Below are 24,020 nucleotides of genomic sequence, written 5' to 3' on the forward strand. Positions count from 1 at the left end.
CTGTTGTATAGATCAGACTGTCGCATTCACTTCTTTCTTCATCATTACAGATCTGGACATACTCTCTCCATTTCCTCCAGTCTCAGTGTCTCTGATAGTGTTGATGTCTGCTGGATCTCTGATGATTGTTGCTGTAGTCGTTGGGATCTTTTGCATCTGCAAAAAACAAAGAAAAAGAGATCAAGAAGGCAAATTTTACCTTCTTTTTATAAAAATACTTTGAAAATAGCATCACCATTATATAATTTAGTTTTTAACAGGATCTAGTTCCTTTTCATTTTAAATGTGTAAAGTTGGAGCTAATGCTCAAATTAAAGTATCTATGAATAATGACTTCCTAGGCTTCTTACCATCTCCCCAGACCACCAACCGAATAAAGAAGTATGTCGAAGAGTTCCTCAACCTTGCCCATCTGGTGCCCTGGAACGAGGGGACACTCAAGACTGTCTTCTGGACGGGTTTGGACAACTATTATTTTAGCAAGGTACCTGCAGCTACTACCACATGTTCCCTAACCAGTTACAATGATTATGTGCTGTGGCTGAGTCGTTCTCCCCTCACAGTCGGCCAACACCACTCAGTCACAGTCACCCAGGTTCATGTCAGTCTGTGATCCCACTCCAAAGTCTCGTCCCGCCGAGACCACACTTCCAGAGTCTCGTCCCGTCGAGGCGACCCTTCCAGAGTCTCATCCCGTCGTGGCCACCCTTCCAGAGTCTCGTCCTGCCGAGGTCACCCTTCCAGAGTCTCGTCCCGCCGAGGTCACCCTTCCAGAGTCTCGTCCTGCCGAGGTCACCCTTCCAGAGTCTCATCCCGCCGAGGTCACCCTTCCAGAGTCTCCTCCTGCCGAGGTCACCCTTCCAGAGTCTCGTCCTGCCGAGGTCACCCTTCCAGAGTCTCGTCCCGCCGAGGTCACCCTTCCAGAGTCTCGTCCTGCCGAGGTCACCCTTCTAGAGTCTTGTCCCGCCGAGGTCACCCTTCCAGAGTCTTGTCCCGCTGAGGCCACCCTTCCAGAGTCTCGTTCCGCAGAGGCCACCCTTCCAGAGTCGTGTTCCACCGAGGCCACCCTTCCAGAGTCTGGTTCCGCAGAGGCCACCCTTCCAAGGTCTCGTCCCGCCGAGACCGCCATTCCAGAGCCTCGTCCATGATGGCCACTGCCCCGCCTGAATCTCCAGCCACCGCTCTCTTCCAGAGCCCAGAAGGGATTCCAGTCTCTGTCTTCCTCCAGAGTCCAGTGAGCTCCCCAAGAAAAATGGGGGGGAGGGGTTAATTCCTGATCACATACACCTGCACCTCATCATCACAATCATCACTCCGTCCAACTACTTAAAGGTATTGTAGGTAGGAGTTTTATAAAAAACTTTTTTCCAAATTTGTTTAAACTTTCTGTATATATCAATGCATAATTCAAATGTAAGTACTCTGGAAAAGAAAGTATAAAAATCGAGTGACTCTAGACCTCTCACGACTGTTTTAAAGACAGCTCATTATTTCCATTCACTCCACCCCCTCCCTTCTGGGCTCCTTCCAAAGCCACGCCCCAAAAACACATGAACGCGCGACTCCGACCACTGAGCTGAAGACGCATTATTTACCTGAGACGAGCGGAGAGGAAGGAGCGCAGTGCATGTAGTGACATCATGTCAGAATCACATGTAATAAAAAAATCTAACTTTATCATTATGAAGATAAACAAATAAGATGTATTTTAGTACTCACTATCAAGCTAGCATATTGATATTGGTGAAGTTTAAAATATATATTAATTGATTCGCTAACGAGCTAGTTATCTATAAGGCAAAGCTAAAAACAGGTTGCATGATACACGTTTTTCCATTGCCATCATTTACACTGCGATGAAGATGAATTTCGTGTAACATTCACATAACATATATGGTGTTCTGCATGTAAAATTTTCTATGATGAAAGCATTGTTGACTCTGATGAGGACTACACTCCAGAGACAAGTACCGCATCGTCAGCTCGAGGACAGATCCGGGGTCGAGGGCGAAGCAGAGGAGGTCGTCACAAGGCGTCACTTTTCAGCCCCTTGAGGTCTGTCAGTTCTCGCCATCGCTGGAAAGCCACGCCGATTTTGACATGCGTTTTATTTTGTTGTTTATCCAAAGACTTTTTGTTCATTACCTTTTCTAGTAACGTTACTGTCTTCCTTTTTTTGCCTGGTTTTGGCTTCGCGAACTGCATGTGAATTTTGATTGGTCTTCCTCTGCCATTGTTTTGCTATTCCTAGGTTCCGTGCCTCTTGAATTCCTAAAATCAAACGGGTACGCGCAAGTGGGCAGGTCCTGTGTGGCAAAAGGGTGGTTGCCATGGTTGCGAGAGAGTGACAGTCGCCTAAGCCAATCCTTTGTTTGTCCCGAATGGAAATAATGAGCTGTGTTTAGTGCAGATTAAACGGTCTAGAGTCACTCGATTGTTATACTCTTTTTATCAGAGTACTTACATTTTAATTATGCATTGATATTTACAGAAAGTTTAAACAAATTTGGAATAAAGTTTTTTATAAAATTCCTACCTACAATACCTTTAAGGACTCGATTCTCCACTGTTCACTGTTCGGTCTTGTTCGTTGGTTGGAAAGAGGACTACTCACCTTACCTCCTACGAGCTACCTGACTTCTTCAGTCTCCAGCGTTCTCCAAGTCTCCAGCGTTCTCCAAGTCTCCAATGTTCTCCAAGTCTCCAATGTTCTCCAAGTCTCCAATGTTCTCCAAGTCTCCAGTGTTCTCCAAATCTCCAGCGTTCTCCAAATCTCCAGCGTTCTCCAAATCTCCAATGTTCTCCAAGTCTCCAGTGTTCTCCAAGTCTCCAGTGTTCTCCAAGTCTCCAGCGTTCTCCAAGTCTCCAGTGTTCTCCAAATCTCCAGTGTTCTCCAACTCTCCAGCGTTCTCTAAGTCTCCAATGTTCTCCAAGTCTCCAGTGTTCTCCAAATCTCCAGTGTTCTCCAAGTCTCCAGCGTTCTCCAAGTCTCCAGCGTTCTCCAAGTCTCCAGCGTTCTCTAAGTCTCCAGCATTCTCCAAGTCTCCAGCGTTCTCCAAGTCTCAAGCGTTCTCCAAGTCTCCAATGTTCTCCAAGTCTCCAGTGTTCTCCAAATCTCCAATGTTCTCCAAGTCTCCAGCGTTCTCCAAGTCTCCAGCTTTCTCTAAGTCTCCAATGTTCTCCAAGTCTCCAGCGTTCTCCAAGTCTCTAGTGTTCTCCAAATCTCCAGTGTTCTCCAAGTCTCCAGCGTTCTCCAAGTCTCCAGCGTTCTCTAAGTCTCCAATGTTCTCCAAGTCTCCAGTGTTCTCCAAATCTCCAGTGTTCTCCAAGTCTCCAGTGTTCTCCAAGTCTCCAGCGTTCTCTAAGTCTCCAGCGTTCTCCAAGTCCCCAGCGTTCTCCAAGTCTCCAATGTTCTCCAAGTCTCCAGTGTTCTCCAAATCTCCAGTGTTCTCCAAATCTCCAGCGTTCTCTAAGTCTCCAGTGTTCTCCAAATCTCCAGTGTTCTCCAAGTCTCCAGTGTTCTCCAAAAATTCCAGCGTTCTCCAAGTCCCCAGCGTTCTCTAAGTCTCCAGCGTTCTCTAAGTCTCCAGCGTTCTCTAAGTCTCCAGCGTTCTCTAAGTCTCCAATGTTCTCCAAGTCTCCAGTGTTCTCCAAATCTCCAGCGTTCTCCAAGTCTCCAGCATTCTCTAAGTCTCCAGCGTTCTCCAAGTCTCCAGAATTCTCCAAGTCCCCAGCGATCCTACATCTCATCTCTCCATGTCTACATCGATCCACCACTATCTCTGTAAGAAGACACATTCCTTTCACTGCCAGCACACCACTCTCCAATCCAGCATTGCACTTATCACTCACCTGCTTCCCGTTCACCAGCCCTGATGTTGTCAATAAACTTCCTGTTTGCATTCATATCCATCTCTTGAGTCTGCTTCCGTAACACCTGGGTTTGCTTTATAAAATATTTGTAAAAGTGTCTCTCTAAATTTAATGATATACAAAAACTCTGTAACTTTTTTGTGTGTGTGTAAAAGTTATAGGCGTAATGTCAGATTAAATTTATTAATGTCATTTTTAAAAACTGAAGTTTAACTTTTAATGAAATGCATTAATGCTTTATCTTTGACAGCCATAATAACAACAACACATATGTTGTAAATAAACTGTTTTAATGCATCTATTATTGTTGTTTCAGAAACAGATGAGACTTGTGCAGAAGAGATCACTTACACTGATCCAGTGTTCTACAAAAGAAACGCAAATAAATTAGTAAGACAATTTATTATTAATTTGTTTGTATCATCCCAGCAAATTCAGATGTAGATTTTACATGTTTAATGCTCCATGTCCATCACACACACACACACACACACACACACACACACACACACACACACACACACACACACACACACACACACTACAGCACTATATATATATATATATATATATATATATATATATATATATATATATATATATATATATATATATATATATATATTGCTTATATATTATACTTTCAAATGACTAATTACTTGCTAAAATGTAATCTGTGATGAAAAAAACACAATAGGAAAATAACAAGCGTTCTTATTGTGTTGTTTGGATCAGATCACTGGAAGGACATTTTCTTCACACAACAGTGCTGATAAATGTTATTAGAAAACACTATTTATCACATTCTCAATCTTCAGGATGAACCTACTATCTATTATTATTTTCTTGTGTTATGTGTTATGTGTTTTTTTTTTTTTTGTTTTTTTTTTACAGAAAGTTGAAGAGCATGATCATGTGGATTATGCACCTCTCACAATAAGATGAACAAAAAGGTGTTTTTCTAAGTACAAAATCCAACTGTGTGACCTGTGACTGTCACGCCCGGCTTGGCCAGGTGTGGGCAATTAAGCCTGTATTGCCTACTGTTGATGTTCTGTCTCACTTTTAGGTGGAGCTGTTGCGGTGGGTCGTGCCATGCTAATTGGTGGACTGATGAGGGAGTGGATAAAATCATTTTGTTCCAGCTGGCTTGGTCTCTTCCTGCTATTTCGGCTTGACAATGAGAGGATGGCGTCGGTCGGCGCTCCTTGCCAGTTTTCTTTTTGTTATGCTTCCTATTTACTGTTCTTTGTAAATCATGCATTAATAAACCAGCATTTTAATTAAATATTAAGTTCAGTGTGGTCTCCCCTATGTCAACTCTATGAGCCAAGTGGGCTTGACAGACAACCATGGCATGAATGCAGCATAAGCTTCAACCCTATTAAACATCTGATCAAGCTAATCGAGTCCTTCAGGCTTATTTGAAAACTACAGGTAGCTATGTGTGTTGAAGCAGGGTTGGAACTAAACTCTGCAGGACAGTAGTCCTCCAAGAGCAGGGTTAATGAAGACCTCTGATCTAAACCTTATGGCCCATTGGAGCAATGATATTGTGACTGTTAAATTCCTAAAGTCAACATATGTAAATCTCATGAAAAAGGTGCAAAATGTAGATGCAAATAACTTTGCAAAACACATCAAAAGGATTGGAGACTCTGCTGTGGTCTCAATTATGACCTCTGTACACAAATGTAGTTTGATCTGTTGTACCTGAGCTGTGCGAGTTTGATGTCAGAGAGTGTGTCTGGTGTGAATAGTGTGTCTAGCGTGTGGTTGAAGGGCTTTTTCCATTCCTGCTCACATGAAAAACATTCACTTCTGCTTTAAAACATGCTTTACAAAATACTGAACACAGCAATGCTGGTGTTTGACAAAAAAGGTCTCAAATCAAACAAAGAAAAAACTGTGTATAATATCATATGTGCTCATATGCATTATGATCTTATAAACTCGTGCAGTAAAGCAGTGCTGGCTTCAGTAGTTATTTCCCGCTCTAGCAACACTTCCTTGTTAGAAGAACTATTCTTGATTATATAAAGCTCATATCCTGTTTTTTCTGTTAATGTCTGGGTCATTTTAAGAATAAATGCAATGATTTACAAAAATGATTTATGCTTGATGTTTGTTAATATTTCATCAGTTTCGAGGAAAAACTAAAAGTAACAATGCTGCTGACCAACTTTTTATTCAGTTGCATAACAATGCTGCTTTCCAAAGGTAAAACGAGAAAAGTCATTTTACAGGAGGGAATGGAGACACTGGAGACAGGGAGGTCCACTTGGCATTAACGAGACCGGACAATGAGCTGGGGTGAAGTGTGTCTATAAATAGTGTCAGTGATAAAGGGGATGATGAGGTGCAGGTGTGAGTGATTGGGAATGATGTGCAGATGCCAACTTGGGACGAGGCTCTGGAATGGCGGCCAAGTGGGACGAGACTCTGGAACGGCGGCGGCCATCTTGGGACGAGGCTCTGGAATGGCGGCCATGACGGGACGAGACTCTGGAACGGCGGCCATGACGAGACGAGACTCTGGAATGGCGGCCATGACGAGACGAGACTCTGGAACGGCGGCCATGACGGGATGAGACTCTGGAACAGAGGCCATGACGGGACGAGACTCTGGAACAGAGGCCATGACGGGACGAGACTCTGGAACGGCGGCCATGACAGGATGAGACTCTGGAACAGCGGCCATGATGGGACGAGACTCTGGAACAGCGCCCATGACGGACGAGTCTCTGGAACAGCGGCCATGACGGGACGAGACTGGAACGGCGTCCATGACGGGACGAGACTCTGGAACGGCGGCGGCCATCTTGGGATTAGACTCTGGTATGGTGGCGCTCATGACGGGACGAGACTCTGGAACGGCGGCCATGACGGGATGAGACTCTGGAACAGCGGCCATGACGAGACGAGACTCTGGAACAGAGGCCATGACGGGACGAGACTCTGGAACAGCGGCCATGACAGGATGAGACTCTGGAACAGCGGCCATGACGGGATGAGACTCTGGAACGGCGTCCATGACGGGACGAGACTCTGGAACGGCGGCCATGACGGGACGAGACTCTGGAACGGCGGCGGCCATCTTGGGATTAGACTCTGGTATGGTGGCGCTCATGACGGGACGAGACTCTGGAATGGTCTGGGAATGGGAGGGAATGGTTCTCCTCTGGCCAGCGATCAAACAGTGTATTATTATTATTATTCAGGCAGCATTATAGTTTGAAGACCGGAGTTATCACGGCGTATGAAGACGAGTTTGTTGAGAATCAGTGCCGATGGCTGTCGTGTCGACAACCACTTTATATGTTCTACTTATTCTCCTCAGTGCAAGTTTTCTGAGGGTGAACATTCAAATTGCACTTAAAGGAGAACTCCGGCGCAAAATGAACCTTTGGTCTAATTACACATTGTTACCTAGTCAACCGTTATCTGAGATTTGTTTTCATGATTATCGAATGTAAATAGTTTTATCTCTAAAAACAGTTTAGCCTATAAAGCTAGTATAATGCTAGTATATTGGGCATAGTGTAATGACAAATAAAAATCGCTTGTTAATACCACTAACAAGGCTGAAAATAGCCCCACACTAACACGGTAGCATAATGAGGGTCCCTACCTTCAAACCGAAGCATTGAGAACTTTGTCAGTGTCCAGACAGTTTAATAAGAAGATATTTTAAACATACAGTCAACTTCGCGAATACAGGCAGGAGCCACCTTTGAAATACAGCCTTTACCAGTCGATCTACGAACGCCGATCCAAGTGCGCTGGTGAGATGTGAACGAGCTATAAGTTGTGATAAGGTGAGCGCGAACAGCAGGCTTGGATCGGCGTTCGTAGATCGACTGGTAAAGGCTGTATTTCAAAGATGGCTCCTGCCTGTATTCACGAAGTTGACTGTATGTTTAAAATATCTTCTTATTAAACTGTCTGGACACTGACAAAGTTCTCAATGCTTCGGTTTGAAGGTAGGGACCCTCATTATGCTACCGTGTTAGTGTGGGGCTATTTTCAGCCTTGTTAGTGGTATTAACAAGCGATTTTTATTTGTCATTACACTATGCCCAATATACTAGCATTATACTAGCTTTATAGGCTAAACTGTTTTTAGAGATAAAACTATTTACATTCGATAATCATGAAAACAAATCTCAGATAACGGTTGACTAGGTAACAATGTGTAATTAGACCAAAGGTTCATTTTGCGCCGGAGTTCTCCTTTAAACTTCAGCAATTAAATCTGCAAAATGTAGCCACATTGAGATGTGCCTTAATTAGCTCAAATTATTTATAGGGAATTTTAATAATTAATCATGAAATATGATTAATATATTTGCATATTACAGTTATATTATCGAAATTGAAAACAGATCGATCGTATGTATGAATGGTAAATCATAACGAATTATAATTCCTCATTCATATATCAATGGTCTCATTACAGATCGATTATATGAGATAACATTAAGGGAATTAATTAGTTATCAAACAATCGGTTTGTCCAGCAAACAGCCGTAAGATTAACTTACCAACTTCTCAACAAAGTTATCCCTTTTTATAAACTCCAAGAAATCTCAATGTTCCAGCCGTGAACATTAATTTTCTCGTGTTTATAAAATTTACGTTACTGATATAGTAACAACTTGTAAAGCTTTGTAGCTATGAGATCATCATTTCATTGACTTGTAAATGAGCACTTCAGGATCCATCAAGAATATGGTTTTAATAATTGAAATTACGGGTACAGAATTCTACATTGGAACACAGGATACATGTATGTACAGTTAAACAGTAAAACTAACGAGACAGACGAATAACAAACAAGAGAGAGAGAGAGAGAGAGAGAGTAAAGTGGGTCGCACACCGGACGAGAAGCGCAGCGCCGCGTCGCGCCACGTCTAGAACAACTCCAGGTATCGCACACCGGACGCGCACATTCTAATCGCGCGAGCACAATTTTGAATCAACTCCTGGTAGAAGAGCTGCACGATGTGTGTTTTATCTTGATTTATTATTTATTTTTTTATGTTCATTGAATAATAGCTGATGTTTGAACGTTAATCAAGTAAAAGTGTCTATCACGTTGAGTCTGTTATTTTGTTGTAACGTTATCCGTTGTCTAGGCAACTATGTCACATAATACAATAGTATTTATTTAGCTAGCGTTTAGCTAACCCGAGTGAAAACAGCACAGGGTGAAGCCATGTACATTAACGACGATTTGAGACAAATAAATGGAAATTTAATATAAAACTATGCAAATGGCACTCTGTGGCGCGGCAGGGTTTTGAACAAGGTCCTGAGCCGTAGCTGGGCGCCGCGGACAGACGCCGAATGGCGCCGCCGGTGTGTGTACACTCATAGAGAATAATGTGTTCGAATTTTAAAGACCTGGCGCTGCGCGACGCGGCGCTGCGCTTCTCGTCCGGTGTGCGACCCCCTTAAGAAGATGAGAGATCTTCTGGTTTGGCAAAATTCATCACAGACAGAACCTTTTGAGACAACAAGAATCACAGATCTTAAACCTCGAAAGAATGGTAAACGGTTACTTGCACAGGTAAAGCTCTTTTATGGTTGATGTGAAGAAGGCGTGTGTGTCTCTGTCCTCGCGTCATGCGTTCACGTGGTCTTTCAGAGCGGGCAAAGCGCGTTAGTTTGAATGAAGGCTTAAAGGTCTTTGGTTCTCCTGGTGTTGCTGAGGAAAACCGCGTCTTGCGTGTGTGTCCTTAAGAGCGGGTGCGTGCTTTCTCAGCTCTTCCGGGCGAGCGTGGTCGCTGCAGATTCAAAGAGTCTCCTTCAGGTTGAAGTTGCCGATTACGCTCATTTCACTGAAACTAAACGTAAGAATAAGTCCGAAGACGAAAATAAAGAAAGATTAAAGAAAACGGAGAAAGCTCCCGAAGGAGCCATGGATCCTCTCACAGGAAAAAGCTCTCAAGTGGCGTAGAAACTGCTGTGTCTCTTATGGAGAGGAGGGTTCACGCCTCTGTTTGCGCGAATCACACATGACCGTCCGCGGATCTGGAGCGGACACAGTTCTCTTTGTCCTGTGGGGGATTCCCACTTGACTGACTCGTGAGGAGATTGTATTTGAGCCGTTCGGCTCCTGAAATATGAAATGTGTAAAATAATGCACCTTACTTCATTCTGCTATCGGAATTCGGCTCCGTTAGATTGAGCGAATTACAGACATATCAGACACGTCACATGAAGATTATCGGAATATAGAGTTACATTCATATGCAGAATTACGAGCATCTTTAAAGTTTGCTTAACACACAATAAAATTGTCAGTACTTCCAGTATGGCATGTGACGACATCTAAGCACAAAAATGAATACGTTTAAAACATGTAGAGGTACTTTTCTCTGAAAAGTTCCATGGCTGGTGTTTGTGTGTTAATGTGTTGGAACATTCTTTTGATGAACTCTTAGACTTCAGAGCTATACACTAGCAAACCACACTTCTATTATAAAGCAAAGCTAATAAGATATGCATGCGTACAGGAAGGTTGGATACAATTTCTGTGTTATATTTATATACACATTATAGGATATTTGTGTGTGTGTGTGTGTGCATTAATGTGTGATTGTCCTTCAGCGTTCAGGCAACTTTGTGGACTCTTTCTGTGGGGGGGGGGGGGGGGGTCAGGATGCGTGTCCCGTGAGACGGCGAGGTTTGAATGGTTGACCATTTGTTGAAGACAACGCTGGCTTGTTCCAAATGTGTCATTTGCTAGGGAGACTCCAGCCATAGTGGCACCAATCTGGTCAACATGCCCGAAGGGGGTCGTATACAGAATGCCCCTTTGTTTACTCACGAAGAACTGACCTTTGTTTGCAAATCGGGATTCGCTAATTTAGATACATCTGTCCGGATACCCTGTCAGAGTCGCTACAAAAATGACAGTAGACATTTCGTTTTTGTTATAAATGGTGTCTTTTTACAGTATTGCATTAGATAAAGGCCTAATTTTTGGTTCTGGAAAGAAATCTGATAGACATATAGACATGTTGATCGGTGGACAAACAGCTTTTGCATGAGATTGTGTCTGCTACTGGGTGTTTGTGGTTAGTGTGTGTTTGTGTGTGCATGTCTTGAGGTGTGAAGAGTCTGAGTGTGTCTGCATTTTAGTGTGAATAGCGTGTTTGGAAAGGACTTCCACAATTTTACTTCCTCTCTATGCAAAGCAGTTTTTTTAAGATTCTCTCGAATATACAATTATTACATAATTTGTCTGTGAAAAATTGAAGTACAGAAGCATGTGCACCTTTCTGTATATTAATGACCTTAGATAAGCTTAGCTAGTTTATTTTCAACTCTTGCTTAATTTAAAAAATTTTTTTTTTACAATTTTAAAGAAGCTTCAAATAATACTTGATATCACACTGACAAATACATAATGATACATTTTAAGAATAAATGTATGACTTACTGTGAGTTGTAACATTTATTATGGCATCATGCAGAAGTTCATTGGTTGTTAACTGTATATAAACATTGTTTCATTAGGATAATATTGTTTTTGAAACAGTGAAGTTTTTCCAGAAACATTTTTTTTTACAACCACTAGCAATGTAGCATGATAAACGCCACACACCTGAATCATAATGCGGTGACTTTCACTCTATATTAAAAATAAAATACACTCAAAGGAAACACCCTCATCAAAGAAACAAGACATCATTTGACCACTAGAGGGATGAGTCATAATTCCACAGGATAAATGTGGTATTTGCTTTGTCAAACATTTACTATTGCTTATTATTCCTTATATTTTGGTCATTAATAATGTTCACCACTTGAAAAAGAAATAAAAACAGATGCATTGCTAAACTGCATTGGCCATGATACTCATATTTCTCCACAAAATGTGTACTGTAGTTATTGTTCCTACTATAAAAACATAACTTGAGATCTACTTCAGAGTGTAAGATAATATTTGTCGTTTCTTTTTTTAAAGAGAGTTGTGTCAGATACCACATTTCCATTTTACTGTAACAATCACTAAAATAACTGTTATTACTTGCTGTTTGTTTCCCTATTTATTATTTTTAACTTTTTGCAAGAACAGCATCCCACACGGTGTGCCCTATATTCCATTAATATCTAAAGTGTGCACACTACAAACAGTATGCATACTGTATTAGAGCGTCATCTAGTGCCATAACTAGGAATTCATTATTCAAAGAATGCAGTTATAATTGAATCAGATGTTTTTAATGCCATTTCTCACATGAACTAGGGGTGGAACGGTACATGTTCCATACGGAACCGTTTGCCACTGAAACTGCTTAACGCACCAGTGGGGCTCGACAGCCTTATAGACAAACGGGTCGGTCCGTATGGTTGCGGTTGGGTTGCGGAGAGTTTGGGTTGCGGAGAGTTGTGAGATTATGGTTTTCTAACACCTACTCCCGTGTAATGGAAATCATTATGAACATCAGCTATGCTAATTATTTCCCATCTGCCTTTCTGCTGTTATCTCGGGACGCTTGTCCCGAGAAAAATGGCGTTCGTAGGCTCCAGTTTGGTATCCTGCCTCTCACGGGGATTTCGGATGCCTCAACGCCTGTGATGAGAAGACCAACGCCTGTGAAGAGACGACTCAACGCCTGCGAAGAGACGACTCAACGCCGGCGATATGTTATCCCCTAAATATTACATGATTAACTAAATGTATTTTTTCCAGGTACTCTCTGATATGCACTTACTGTAAAGCTTCTTTAAAACCCTATGATTGTTAGCCAGAGGAGAACTGGCCCCTGACTAGCCTGGGTTCTCCCAAGGTTTTTTTCTCCATCCAATCTGATGGAGTTTTGGTTCCTTGCCACTGTCGCCTTGCTTTTGGCTTGCTTAGTTGGGGATATTTAATATTCAACAATATTATTGAACTGTGTTGTACTAATTTCATGTTATCACTGTGAAGCTGCTTTGATGCAATCTGTATTGTGAAAAGCGCTATATAAATAAATGTGACTTGACTTGACTTGACATGTATTCGTATTGAACCGAAACGGTACGGGCGTCACGGTTCGGTGCACGAATTTACACGGAGAATACACGGTATAAAAATAAATAAAACTCGCGTGCAAATTAATTAATGTAATGCGGAACTACTGTTAGATACGCGGGTTCTTTAGGGACACATAATCTGTACCATCGGCTTAGCTCTGAACGCGCGTTCACTTCAAACGTTGGCTTTAAGGCCAATTTATACTTCTGCGTCGGGTGCGCGCAGTAGGTACGGCGTAGCATACGCACAGACGCGTACCATACGCCGTACCCTTCGCCGTAACCTGACGCACACCTCCTCAAAAATGTAACTACACGTCGCGACGACGCGGACCGCAAGATCTGTGATTGGTAGGCTTGGTAGCATCGCGTTTCCTCCTATGCATTTCCGGCGTGTTCTTCTGCACCGCCCGTCATTTTAAATTCTAAGTACAGCGAAACTGTTAAAAAAACTAAAAATTTACCTTTTCCACCTCGATAAGCTCCAACTCCAACATGATCTGCTCTCTTTCAGTCGCCATTGCTTGTAGTAACCTAAACTCAAAACAGCCGCGAGGAATCTTCTTCTTCTTGCCGCGAGGAATCTAAACACAGTGGAACATTAAAACCCTCCGCCGCCAACTAGCGTTTCGGCGCTGTACTGCAGAGCAATGCAGACCTAAACGCAGAAGTATAAATGCTCATGACGGCGTCGCCTACGTGCGTAGCGTACGCCGTACACTACTGCGTACACTCGACGCAGAAGTATAAATTGGCCTTTATACGCGCGTCCTATTCGCTTTGGACTAGCGTCGAACTAGACGCAAATTTGACGCTCTATTCGCGTTTGGTGTGACCGTGACCGCATAATGAACAGGCAGCGATGTCAAGATTGCAATGCTGGAGTGTGTGTGTGAGAGAGAGAGAGAGAGAGAGAGAGAGAGAGAGAGAGAGAGAGAGAGAGAGAGAGAGAGAGAGAGAGGGGCGCGCGGGCGCGATCGAACTGTGTGTGTGTGTGTGTGTGTGTGTGTGAGAGAGAGAGAGAGAGAGAGAGAGAGAGAGAGAGAGAGAGAGAGAGAGAGAGAGAGAGAGAGAGAGAGAGAGAGAGAGAGAGAGAGAGAGGCGCGCGATCGAACAGTGGAAACATAAAAAACATACTCCGTCATTTTGTTCATACAGATCATTAAACCTGCAAAGTGTTTACTTATATTTGTGACACTCGCAATAAAACACAACATGCTTTTGTCACACTGTAAACTCTTGTCAAACTGTAACCTACAACTGTCCGCCCAACCAAAATCACACACGCACACACACACACACACACACTGTTTTAAAAGCAAAACATATTTATCCAACTCCATTTCAAAACAGTCTGTGTGTTCCATCTTTTGGACATTCGTCATATTGCATTGGTTTCCATTTCTTGTCCTCGGAGCACTAATCTTACACATTCTACATTGATTAAAAAAAGAATATCAAATGTGTTTTTAATGGTAGTATTATTTTATACAGAAATCAATTATTTATAATTCAGAAGAGAATAATGTTACATTGTCAATTAATAATGTTAATTAAAATTAAGGAAAAACAAATATTTTGATCTGAGATATAGCAAAATAATTTTAAATTAATTCAGGTACAATTACCAAACATATCGCAAGGTCTTTTTATTAATTTAATTAATAAACTAATTATATAAAACTATTGTCAATGCACTACAAATAAACTGGTTCTATGCCTTTATTAAAAAAACTTATTTAAAAAATACAATGCCTTCTGCATTTTTGTTTTGCTTTTCCCTCCATTGTACCGAAATCGTACCGAACCGTGATGTCTGAACCGAGGTATGAACCGAACCGTGACTTCGGTGTACCGTTCCACCCCTAACATGAACATAATAAAAATACATGTCTAATATTCCTCTCATGGAAAGGCACATGATTTATTCACAAAATAAAACCTCTTTATGTTGACATATAATTTACAATATTTGAAAAGCTTATTAAAAACACTGCTATCATTTATGAAACAATCATTCATCTCTATCCAGCACTTATTGATTTATAACATGACACGATCCATTTTATTTTGTTAATTTGGCAAATAACAGCATTTTAACTCTGGCATGACAAAACATTATGACAAAAATAGACAAAATCATATACAAATCCTATTGATGATATTAACATATCTACAATGAGTACCAAACAAAAGACAAACCATAAAAAGGAATAAGGGAAAAATTGTTCTAACACTGTTGACCAAAAAAAATGCAAGAAAAAAAAAAACACATATTGATTATTAGATTATAAATAAAGAAAACACTGTTAATTGCATAGCACAAAACATGCTTCATAATCAGAACTGAGATAAAACACCTGTAATGAATGTTCCTCGCATGAAACGCAGGACTCTGGCAGTAAAATCATCTAATCAGCACCTCATAAAATATCACAAATGAACAATTTCAGTCGAGACATTAATATAAAAGAGTCGCTTCAGTGCCTGAGTGTTGTTTGATTGACAGCTGCCTTCAAATGTTCACTATCGTATTTGTCTAAAGTGCTCATGTCTTACAGTACGATCTGTGTGTGCAGTCAAACACAATTCTTGGTCACAATGGCCGCCCGTCTCTGTGAGGTTTTCTTGTAAACACAGTCAGTTTTTAGAGGATGTAAACAGACGGGACAAAATAACTGATGTCAAACAGGTTATCATTAATAGGTCTCATATTGCAAATGACAAGAAACAGATAATGTATGGATCCCTGTAACAGCTTAAAAAAACTCTGCATACTGAAAAACACCAAGCACTTGCTGATCTATTGCTGGTAAATGTTGCTTTTTTTTGGTGCTAATTTTATTGTTGATCTGTCTTTTTAGAAGCAAATGTTAACATAACTGAAAATATGTTTAAAAAAATAACATAACATAATAAAAAAAACCCGAAAACATAAAAAAAAAACTTAATTGACACTTTCAATTTGATCCTATTCTCTCAGTTTTTTTCCCTCACTGTCCCTTTAAATACAATTTTCAAAACAATAAGTAATGTTATGTCGGTGTTTCAGTGTTGGTACTTCCCATTAACAGCAGTCTTCGATTCGAAGATACATTCTGATTGATGCATGACTATATTACACTTCTCCTCTGAAAGAAAACAGATTCACAGAAGGGAAAGAAATTAACAGGATTGATGATTCAGTTACACAAACACAACAAAAATACTATAAGATTGGAATTGTGTTTTCAATGAATTTAATGTGGTTTTCTTTTCTTAAATATTCGACAATGTCCTAAATGTAGGATGTTCTGCACTGTCTTCTTCTGTACTGCATTAAAACAACAGTAATGTTTCAATGCCATAGTGTGTGATGCTCTGCAATTAAAATAATAAACAATAATAATTCACACGCACACAGACTTACTTTCTTGCAAACGTAAATCACATAAGCAGCTGCAGTCACAAACAGCAGAACACCAACACTTATTCCCGCTATAGACGCTGGAGACAGAACCAAACCTGGAATGATAAAGAGAGACAGTCATATCAATTTTACTGATATGGTTGACTAATAATTACACCTTTCTGTTTTGAGTTTAGTTTTATGATATTGATTCAACTGATAAATGCCCCCCATTTGGTGGGGGTTTTAAAGGGACTGCAGTTACAGTAAAACAGCATCCGCACTTTCAGCTAAACACGAAACATCAATGTTCACAGGAAAAGTGATTTTATGTAGCCTGGGAAAACCCAGACAACTTCCGGCAAATTTAGATTTGCTCTGAAAGTTAGTCTGGCAAAGAGCTCATTCAAACCCATTTCCAATCCGTCGAAATCGCGGCACCAATCAGAAACGTTGGGGGCGGGCTTTACACGATGACGACAGCGCTGGGATTTTGAAGCAGATTTTGTAGCCTACATTACAAAGATGGATGCCGCCATCGAACATCACTCGTTCGAATCAGCTATCGCGTCTGTTTTAAGCGATTTGAACGTTTCCTTTTTGATAAAAACTGAGCAAAGAACAACACTCTGAGATGTTTCTCCGCTGCTCTGCATACGTCATCTCCTTCATCGCTCTGATTGGTTTTAGGTCTATCCGCGACGCCCGTTGGTGACGCCCCTCTGGAAATGATTTGTCTATGACCCTTTGCCAGACCATAACTCAGTTACCACTGAGAATGGTCTGGTTTTAACCAGGCTAGATTTTATGCATTGTGCAGATAAATACAACATTATTCAAAATGTTAAACAAAATAACAAAAAAACTTTAGGCACTGTATTTAAAATGCATTGAATTACTAAGGTTTTATACTTACCAGTGACAGTCACACTGAAGCTCTTGATTCTCCTAACACTGAAGCTGTTGTTGTTGCTGATGATCTGTAGTGTATATTCTCCAGAGTCTGTGGTTCTGGTGTGTGTGATGGTCAGAGATCCAGTCTGATGATCCAGCTTCAGTCTGTCTCTGAATCTCTCTTTACACTGATCATCTGTACAGATCTTACTCTGATCTCCAGTGATTTCAGTGATTAGAATGTCATTAAAACACCACATCATCACATCATTAGATTTTATTTCTACGGCAGGATCTAAAGTGACAGATTCCCCCTCCTTCGGTGACATGGCTTTTAATTCATTCATCTCGGCAGCAATTTCTAAAAAAAAACAACAACAAAAAACAGCTGGGTTAGTATCTTTATGCCGAGAAAACAAATCTACACAATATGAAAGAACTGTGAATATCAAAGGCCACGTTCACACCGCAAGTCCTAATGCTCAATTCTGATTTTTTGCTCGGATCCGATTTTTTGATTGGCTGTTCACATTACCTTTTAAAATGTGACCTATATCTGATTGCAGTGTGAACTGTTTGAGGTTTCAAACTAACCGGCATGCGCAAAAGAACAATAGCAATGACATCAGACGCAGCACGCGGTTGCACTAAAGTTCGGGAGGTTATGGAGGAAGTAAGCATATTCGCATTTATTTCATAATGTTTGTGTAATGGAAACTTTTGCGGGTTTATGGTTGCAAATTCACTACAGAGATCTGTGTGGATGCGTAGACGAAGCCAGGAGTGGTGGGAATATGACCTGAATAGTTGTGACAAATGTCGACGTAAATGTCGACCCACATAATTGTGACAAATGTCGACGTAGATTGACGTAAAAGTCGCATCAAATCCGCCTTGATTGTTCACACTGCAGCCGCATTGAAAAAAATCAGATCTGGGTCTGATTCAGGACCACATATGTATGTGGTCTAAATCTGATTTGAAAAAATCAGATCTGGGCTAGATTTGAGTGTTCACACTACCTCTGAAGAAGTCTGACCTGGTCACTTGACCCCAAAAAAATCAGATTTGGGCCACTTTTGCCTGCAGTGTGAACGGGGCCAAAGTGATTACAAACTGAAGAGATACGATCACTTTATGATGGACAGCGATCATTTAGGCTTTTTATTCACATAAACATTGATGAACGCACAAATGCATATAAAACAATGGTAAATGGAATCTCAAACATGCTGTCTTGATTTTTTTTTTTAAGTTAAATGAGTTTATATAGAAAAGAACCACCGCTCATCCGTCAAAGCAAGTCTTGTAGAGAGGTGCTGCTACATTAAATCATAGTGGAAAATATTGTAATACAGCAGCCGCACACTCAAAACACTGTGCAAGATCAATTTATTGCAAGTGTAACCGCTCCACCCGGGCCCCACTCGACCCTCGAACCCAGGTCTCCGGCATGAGAGTCAGGCGCTCTAACAAGGAGGCTAAAGACTGCAGCCTCTAGCATCTGTCGCTAGAGCGCCTATTGAGATTAGAGGAGTGAGGTTTACTCGCACAGCGACTACTAGCTGGCCTCCGTTACACAAGCTTTCGGTCAAAGTTAAATGAGTTTAGAAAGACATTAACAGATTATAACCAGTGTTGGGGGTAATGCATTACAAGTAATGCGAGTTATGTAATTAGATTACTTTTTCAAGTAACTAGTAAAGTAACTTTCAAATAAGTAATGCAAGTTACTTTGTTTCGCCATTTATTGACTGACAGCTCTCCTGTCCACATGTTGTTGAGAGAAATCAGCAGTAAGTGCAGAGACGTTCTGTGAGCTGTGTGCAAATATGATGCTTATTGTAGATCTACTGTAAACTCTAAGGCCGTGTTTACACCTGCTATTAAGATGTGTTTTGGTTGATCAGATCTCAATAGACTTTTTTTTGTCCACTTTCGACCCCTTCTGTCCTGATTTCTATGAGGGGAGGGTTTATGAGCAGGTAAATGTTATTTTTTCAGATCTTTTGATCTAATGGACTAAATAAGCTCTCGCAATTTACATATGAACACACCTGCAGTAACAAGGCCAGCCGAACGCTGTGAGTGTGTGTGAGAAATCAGGAATGAAGAGAGAACATTGTGCTTGGTACGCTTTTTCGTCTTCAGACAAAGTTTAAATCCCGTCTGGATAAGGCTCTTCCCATAATGTTACTGCATTAGGTCAGTATGTGGAGAGTAGACGGTCTTTTGTGGCTGGTTGAACACATTCGACCACATGAGCGTTTACACTACTAAAGCAATCCGGTCGTGCAATCCAGGACCACTTATGATCCGATCAACCGAAACGCTTCTTACAGTTGTAAACAGGGCCTAAATGTGATCAGGCATTTACTCATCTCACTTGCACAAAAACAGATTCAGTATTCCTCAAAATAAATAAAAACAATGCAATGCAAACTCAGAATATTATGCAAACCTGAAATAATAATAAAATTATTATAAAAAAATCTCACTTTATTAACTAATTTCTATTTATTAACTAATTTATTTGCTGCGGACCTTCGATGATCCAATTCAATTATAAGCAAAAATTACTTTGGATAAACATCACATTTGTGTTTCTTTTTCAATTTTTTTTTTTATTGCTGAAGTAAGTGTTGAACACCAATCTCCTGAAATCCATAATGGTAGCACATCTGAAAGTTTTTTTGAGCGTGAATTTACATTTCCTTAAGTTTGAGGCTTACTCGTTTAACTTTTGTTGGGAAAGGGTTTTTACAATATGCCAAAAATAGAAACAATCCCCGCCCAGCCCAGGTGAGGAAAAAGTAACACAATTAGTTTCTTTTTAGGCAGTAACTCAATATTGTACACTGATTATAACCAATGCTCATCTTTTGTATAATATAATTAATTCACAATTTGAATAATTTTGTTTCTTGTTTTTCATGCTGCTACACACTTTCCGTGTCTGTCACAAACACTCTGCAACGTTTCAGGAGTTAATCTGCTAAATTATTGCATCGTAACATTACTGCTATGATATGCACTATAACATGTTATTTAAATATATATATAACCTGTTTTTATTAAATGTTAAATGACTTACCATGAACAGCAACTTTGAAGATCTTTTCGCTGTTGGGGTTGATGGTCTGTAGTTTATATTCTCCAGTGTGTGTGTGTGTGATGTTCATGATGGTCAGAGATCCAGTCTGATGATCCAGCTTCAGTCTGTCTCTGAATCTCTCAGTGCCTTCATTACACTGAACATCTGTACAGATCTTACTCTGATCTCCATTGATTTGAGCGATGCGGGTGTCATTATAATACCATTTTGTTTTTCCTTGTTGGTCTGCTTTAACACCATTTTTCAGAGTGACTGAATCTCCCTCCATCACTGACACTGACACTGATACGTCACCTATCAACACCAGATGTACATGAAGAAGAAAAAACAGTCAAAACTTGTTCTACAGATCATGAAGCTCGTGGGTAGATAAATATGCAAGGATTCATAATGTAACATGCAAAAAAAACATAAGAGATGGATTTGGTCACTTTCAGGTCTCTGTTTTCTAATCATTAAACCAAGACACTAAATTAAAAAGATCCATATAAAATCAGTGATCATCCATATTATATATATTAAATTTCTTAAAGGAAAATGCACTGAATGACTTAATCATACTCACAAGTGACGGAAACACTGAAGCTCTTAATGCTGTCGCTGTCGCTGTTGCTGCTGCTGATGTGTAGTGTATATTCTCCAGAGTCTGTGTTTGTGGTGTGTGTGATGGTCAGAGATCCAGTCTGATGATCCAGCTTCAGTCTGTCTCTGAATCTCTCAGTGCCTTCATTACACTGAACATCTGTACAGATCTTACTCAGATCTCCAATGATTTGAGCGATGCGAATGTCATTAAAATACCATCTTATTCTGTATTGCTGGTTTGTTTCAACGCCAGTGTTTAGAGTGACTGAATCTCCCTCCAACACCGACACTGACACTACATCTGATCCAACACCGAAAACATCTGGAGAAGAATTGAACAAATCATTTTAAATAAAAATCAGGGATAGCGGGATAAAAATACGCAAGATGAAAGTGCTGTGTAAATAGAATAATACTATACTAATTAAAAATATTGCTATTGTTTTCAAATTTACAATTGGTCTGTCCAAGTATTGAATATATTATTGTCTTCAGTTTGGCATGCATTTTTTTAACCCGTTCATCTCAATAGTAAGGCCCATTTTAAGGATATTCTAAAATAGATTTAAACTTTTATTCAGACAGAGTTGAAATAATACACAAGTTAAGGCTGTGAAGTGTGTGCATAATGCAGGACTACTTGAAGCTACACAAAAAATATATTTACCATTTAAAACAAAATAATATGAACCTTTATATTTCTCTAATGTACCTTTTAAATATTACGAGTTTGGATTTTATGATTTAATGGCAACACCCCAAGAAATGGCCAATATGTCCAACGGAAACTAATATGGTTTATTATTAAGGCCTATTAAAGCTTTACTTTTTTACAACAATAACCAGGTGGTAGCCTATATGTAGCGGGAAGGGTGGTTGAGACGGGAAGTGTAGCTGGAATCGCCCTGCCCACTGGTACTAATTATTTGGGCCAGGTGTCACAAGTGATGCGTCCCTTTAAATGTGTCGTGCGACAAGGACAGAAGAACGTTAGTGCGGTGTGCATTGAAGAGTGAGTTTCGGAGTATCAGCTGTGCAAACGGGAGAACGTGAGTCTTGTTGGAAGGTTACGCCTGTCTGTCTTTAACCCTAAACTTATTCCCATTGAGAAGAGCCTAACAGTCTTTTGTTTGTAGCTCGGCCTGGCGTTTGTGCGTATGGTGACCAGTAAATGGTACACGCAGTTACGAGTCGACAGAAATTCTTGCTTGCCTAATCGCGAGTAGTGAGTTTGTTCCACATGTATTTGCAGCAATGTAAGTTTACTAACCCCCTTTTCTTGTTACATAACGTGTAGTGTTTGTAGCTCTGATTACTTTCTGTTTGATATTGCTTATTAATAGAAGCAACGCTGACGAGAGTGTGCACAGTTATTAGTCATCCACACCGTTAAAATATCAGTACGGTGCAGATAGCGCCAATTCATCTTGGCTGGTTTCGAAACGTAAGTCCGTTTAATTTTTTTCTGTCTTTTAATTTAATCTTTTCTTAACTTGTCACGATGCTACCAAACATTGCATCTTAAATCACTCATGCTTGTGATTACAGGAGAATTGCCTTTGTCTGTCCAACGAGCCACTGTTTTTCCTGGGTTTAATTATTTTTTGTTCTTTTTCATTTCTTTGAATGTATGTGCGTGCCTCGGAAATTTGTCCCATCGTGACGTGCGGATCTGGAACTGGGTGGGCATATGGTGGAGGCCTGCTACCAGTGATATCCAGCTAAATGTAAATGTTTTGTTTGTTTGTTTTGTTTGTTGTTTGGCAATAGTAATTTGTATCACCGTATTCGGCCTATGGGCATTGTGCAATCTATCCGGTGGGGACAGTGCTTGTTCACTAGTGTGAAGCGTCGTTTTAGTGTGTGTACTGCCTATTTAGTGTGAAGGGTCTCTTGCAGTGTTGAGGTGTGTGTATGTGAGAAGTATTTATTTATTCACTATAGCCTATGTATTATGATATTTTATGCATTGTAACTCATTTACTATGAGACTTTATCCACTGTTCCCTACGGAAAATATTTGCTTGCTCTGATTGCCAATGTATTGTCTAGGGTTTAATAAATTTACACATTTGAGTACATCAGTCCCACTTTGTGTTCCTTCATTGGACATAACCGGCCTAGATAGTTTAAAGGGGAGCGCTGGTTGGTTTTTCTAGCTTATATATCCAAATTGCACGCCAGAGAGCGCCCCCTGGTGGTCACATATATAAAGACAGTTTTAAGGAGGGGGACAAAACAGGAGAAAACAATGTGCTGCAGGGATGAAGTCAAACACCAGAAAACAATTCACCACTGGATTTTCCTATGGGTTTTTTTTAATGAGGGTAGCCTGTAAAATAAGGTCTGTGTAAACAGTTTACAACTGCACACCCAAACCCCCACTATTTTCCCATAGTTGATTTTCCCATCAACCAGTGGCGAACTGTTATCTTCCGGGTTCCGACATCATACACGCAGCATGTCATAAAAATAAATGTCTTACCAAGCAGGAAAATGCACAGTGTGGGGAAAATTCCGAACATTATTTTCTCCAGTTTCTCCAGAAAATAAATCAAGATTCTGTGAAATAATTAGATAAATTCCTAGAGTGAAAGCGAAAGTAACGTACAATGACGCAGCTAAAAACAATACGCTGTCAACAACAACAACACAGCTTGTTTCATTTTTGCTATAGGCCTAATGTGACGTTTGACAACGAAGCTCTGAAACGATTGTAAACCAGAGGAACACAGACAAAACAAACAAACAAAAAAGGCTTGTGTAGATTTTGCGTTGGCTGCTCCTCGCCTTAAAGATGGTGGTGACAAGACTTTTGCACAGTGCAGAAGGGGAAAGGAAACGGAGGCGTACGGATGCATTCTGTACGTTCCGACGTTCCATTTGAGTGTTTAAAAAAAAAAAAAAAAAATATTTATTTTATTTTATACGGTTGTACATGTAGCCTCATTGCGGAAGTTGCGGTGCATAATGAAACTGGATGACTGCACTCAATAATATCCATATGGTTTCGACACCTCTACAAAAGCTGTCCCCAGAAATATTGGTAAGGGTACGGGGCGAGTCAATGTATTTTTTATAATTCGTTTTTCGATGCACGTACATGAACTTTATGAAATACAGGACTAGGACATG

The 24,020-nt window shown here is 40.5% G+C and overlaps 1 protein-coding gene and 1 long non-coding RNA gene across 2 annotated transcripts; one reads left to right on the forward strand and one right to left on the reverse strand.

The window, feature by feature from the left end:
• The first annotated feature begins 359 nt into the window (after positions 1–359).
• Positions 360–4,867, forward strand: LOC130086967 (uncharacterized). Its single transcript, XR_008807302.1, has 3 exons — positions 360–484; positions 4,190–4,263; positions 4,768–4,867. It is a non-coding gene; the product is annotated as an uncharacterized LOC130086967 (long non-coding RNA).
• A 10,998-nt stretch (positions 4,868–15,865) lies between these two features.
• Positions 15,866–23,456, reverse strand: LOC130086896 (uncharacterized). Its single transcript, XM_056253117.1, has 6 exons — positions 23,371–23,456; positions 20,866–21,207; positions 20,280–20,594; positions 17,208–17,546; positions 16,313–16,407; positions 15,866–16,034 (listed from the first exon to the last, which is right to left on the reverse strand). The coding sequence occupies exons 1-6, from the start codon at positions 23,408–23,410 to the stop codon at positions 16,017–16,019; spliced, it is 1,149 nt and encodes a 382-aa protein (XP_056109092.1). The 5' UTR covers positions 23,411–23,456; the 3' UTR covers positions 15,866–16,016.
• Positions 23,457–24,020: the final 564 nt, after the last annotated feature.

The sequence above is a fragment of the Rhinichthys klamathensis genome, unplaced genomic scaffold (genome assembly GCF_029890125.1).
Source record: "Rhinichthys klamathensis goyatoka isolate OS25496 unplaced genomic scaffold, OSU_Roscu_1.1 h1tg000103l_1, whole genome shotgun sequence".
Lineage (NCBI taxonomy): Eukaryota > Metazoa > Chordata > Actinopteri > Cypriniformes > Leuciscidae > Rhinichthys > Rhinichthys klamathensis.

Bases quoted from the DNA above. Each gene is read 5' to 3' on its own strand.
- LOC130086896 (XM_056253117.1), bottom strand. From the start codon at position 23,410: ATGTTCGGAATTTTCCCCACACTGTGCATTTTCCTGCTTG. The intron at 21,208-23,370 runs GTAAGACATTTA...ATTCTTCTCCAG, and splicing joins ACTGTGCATTTTCCTGCTTG to ATGTTTTCGGTGTTGGATCA. The intron at 16,408-17,207 runs GTAAGTATAAAA...TTATCATTCCAG, and splicing joins CTTCAGTGTGACTGTCACTG to GTTTGGTTCTGTCTCCAGCG.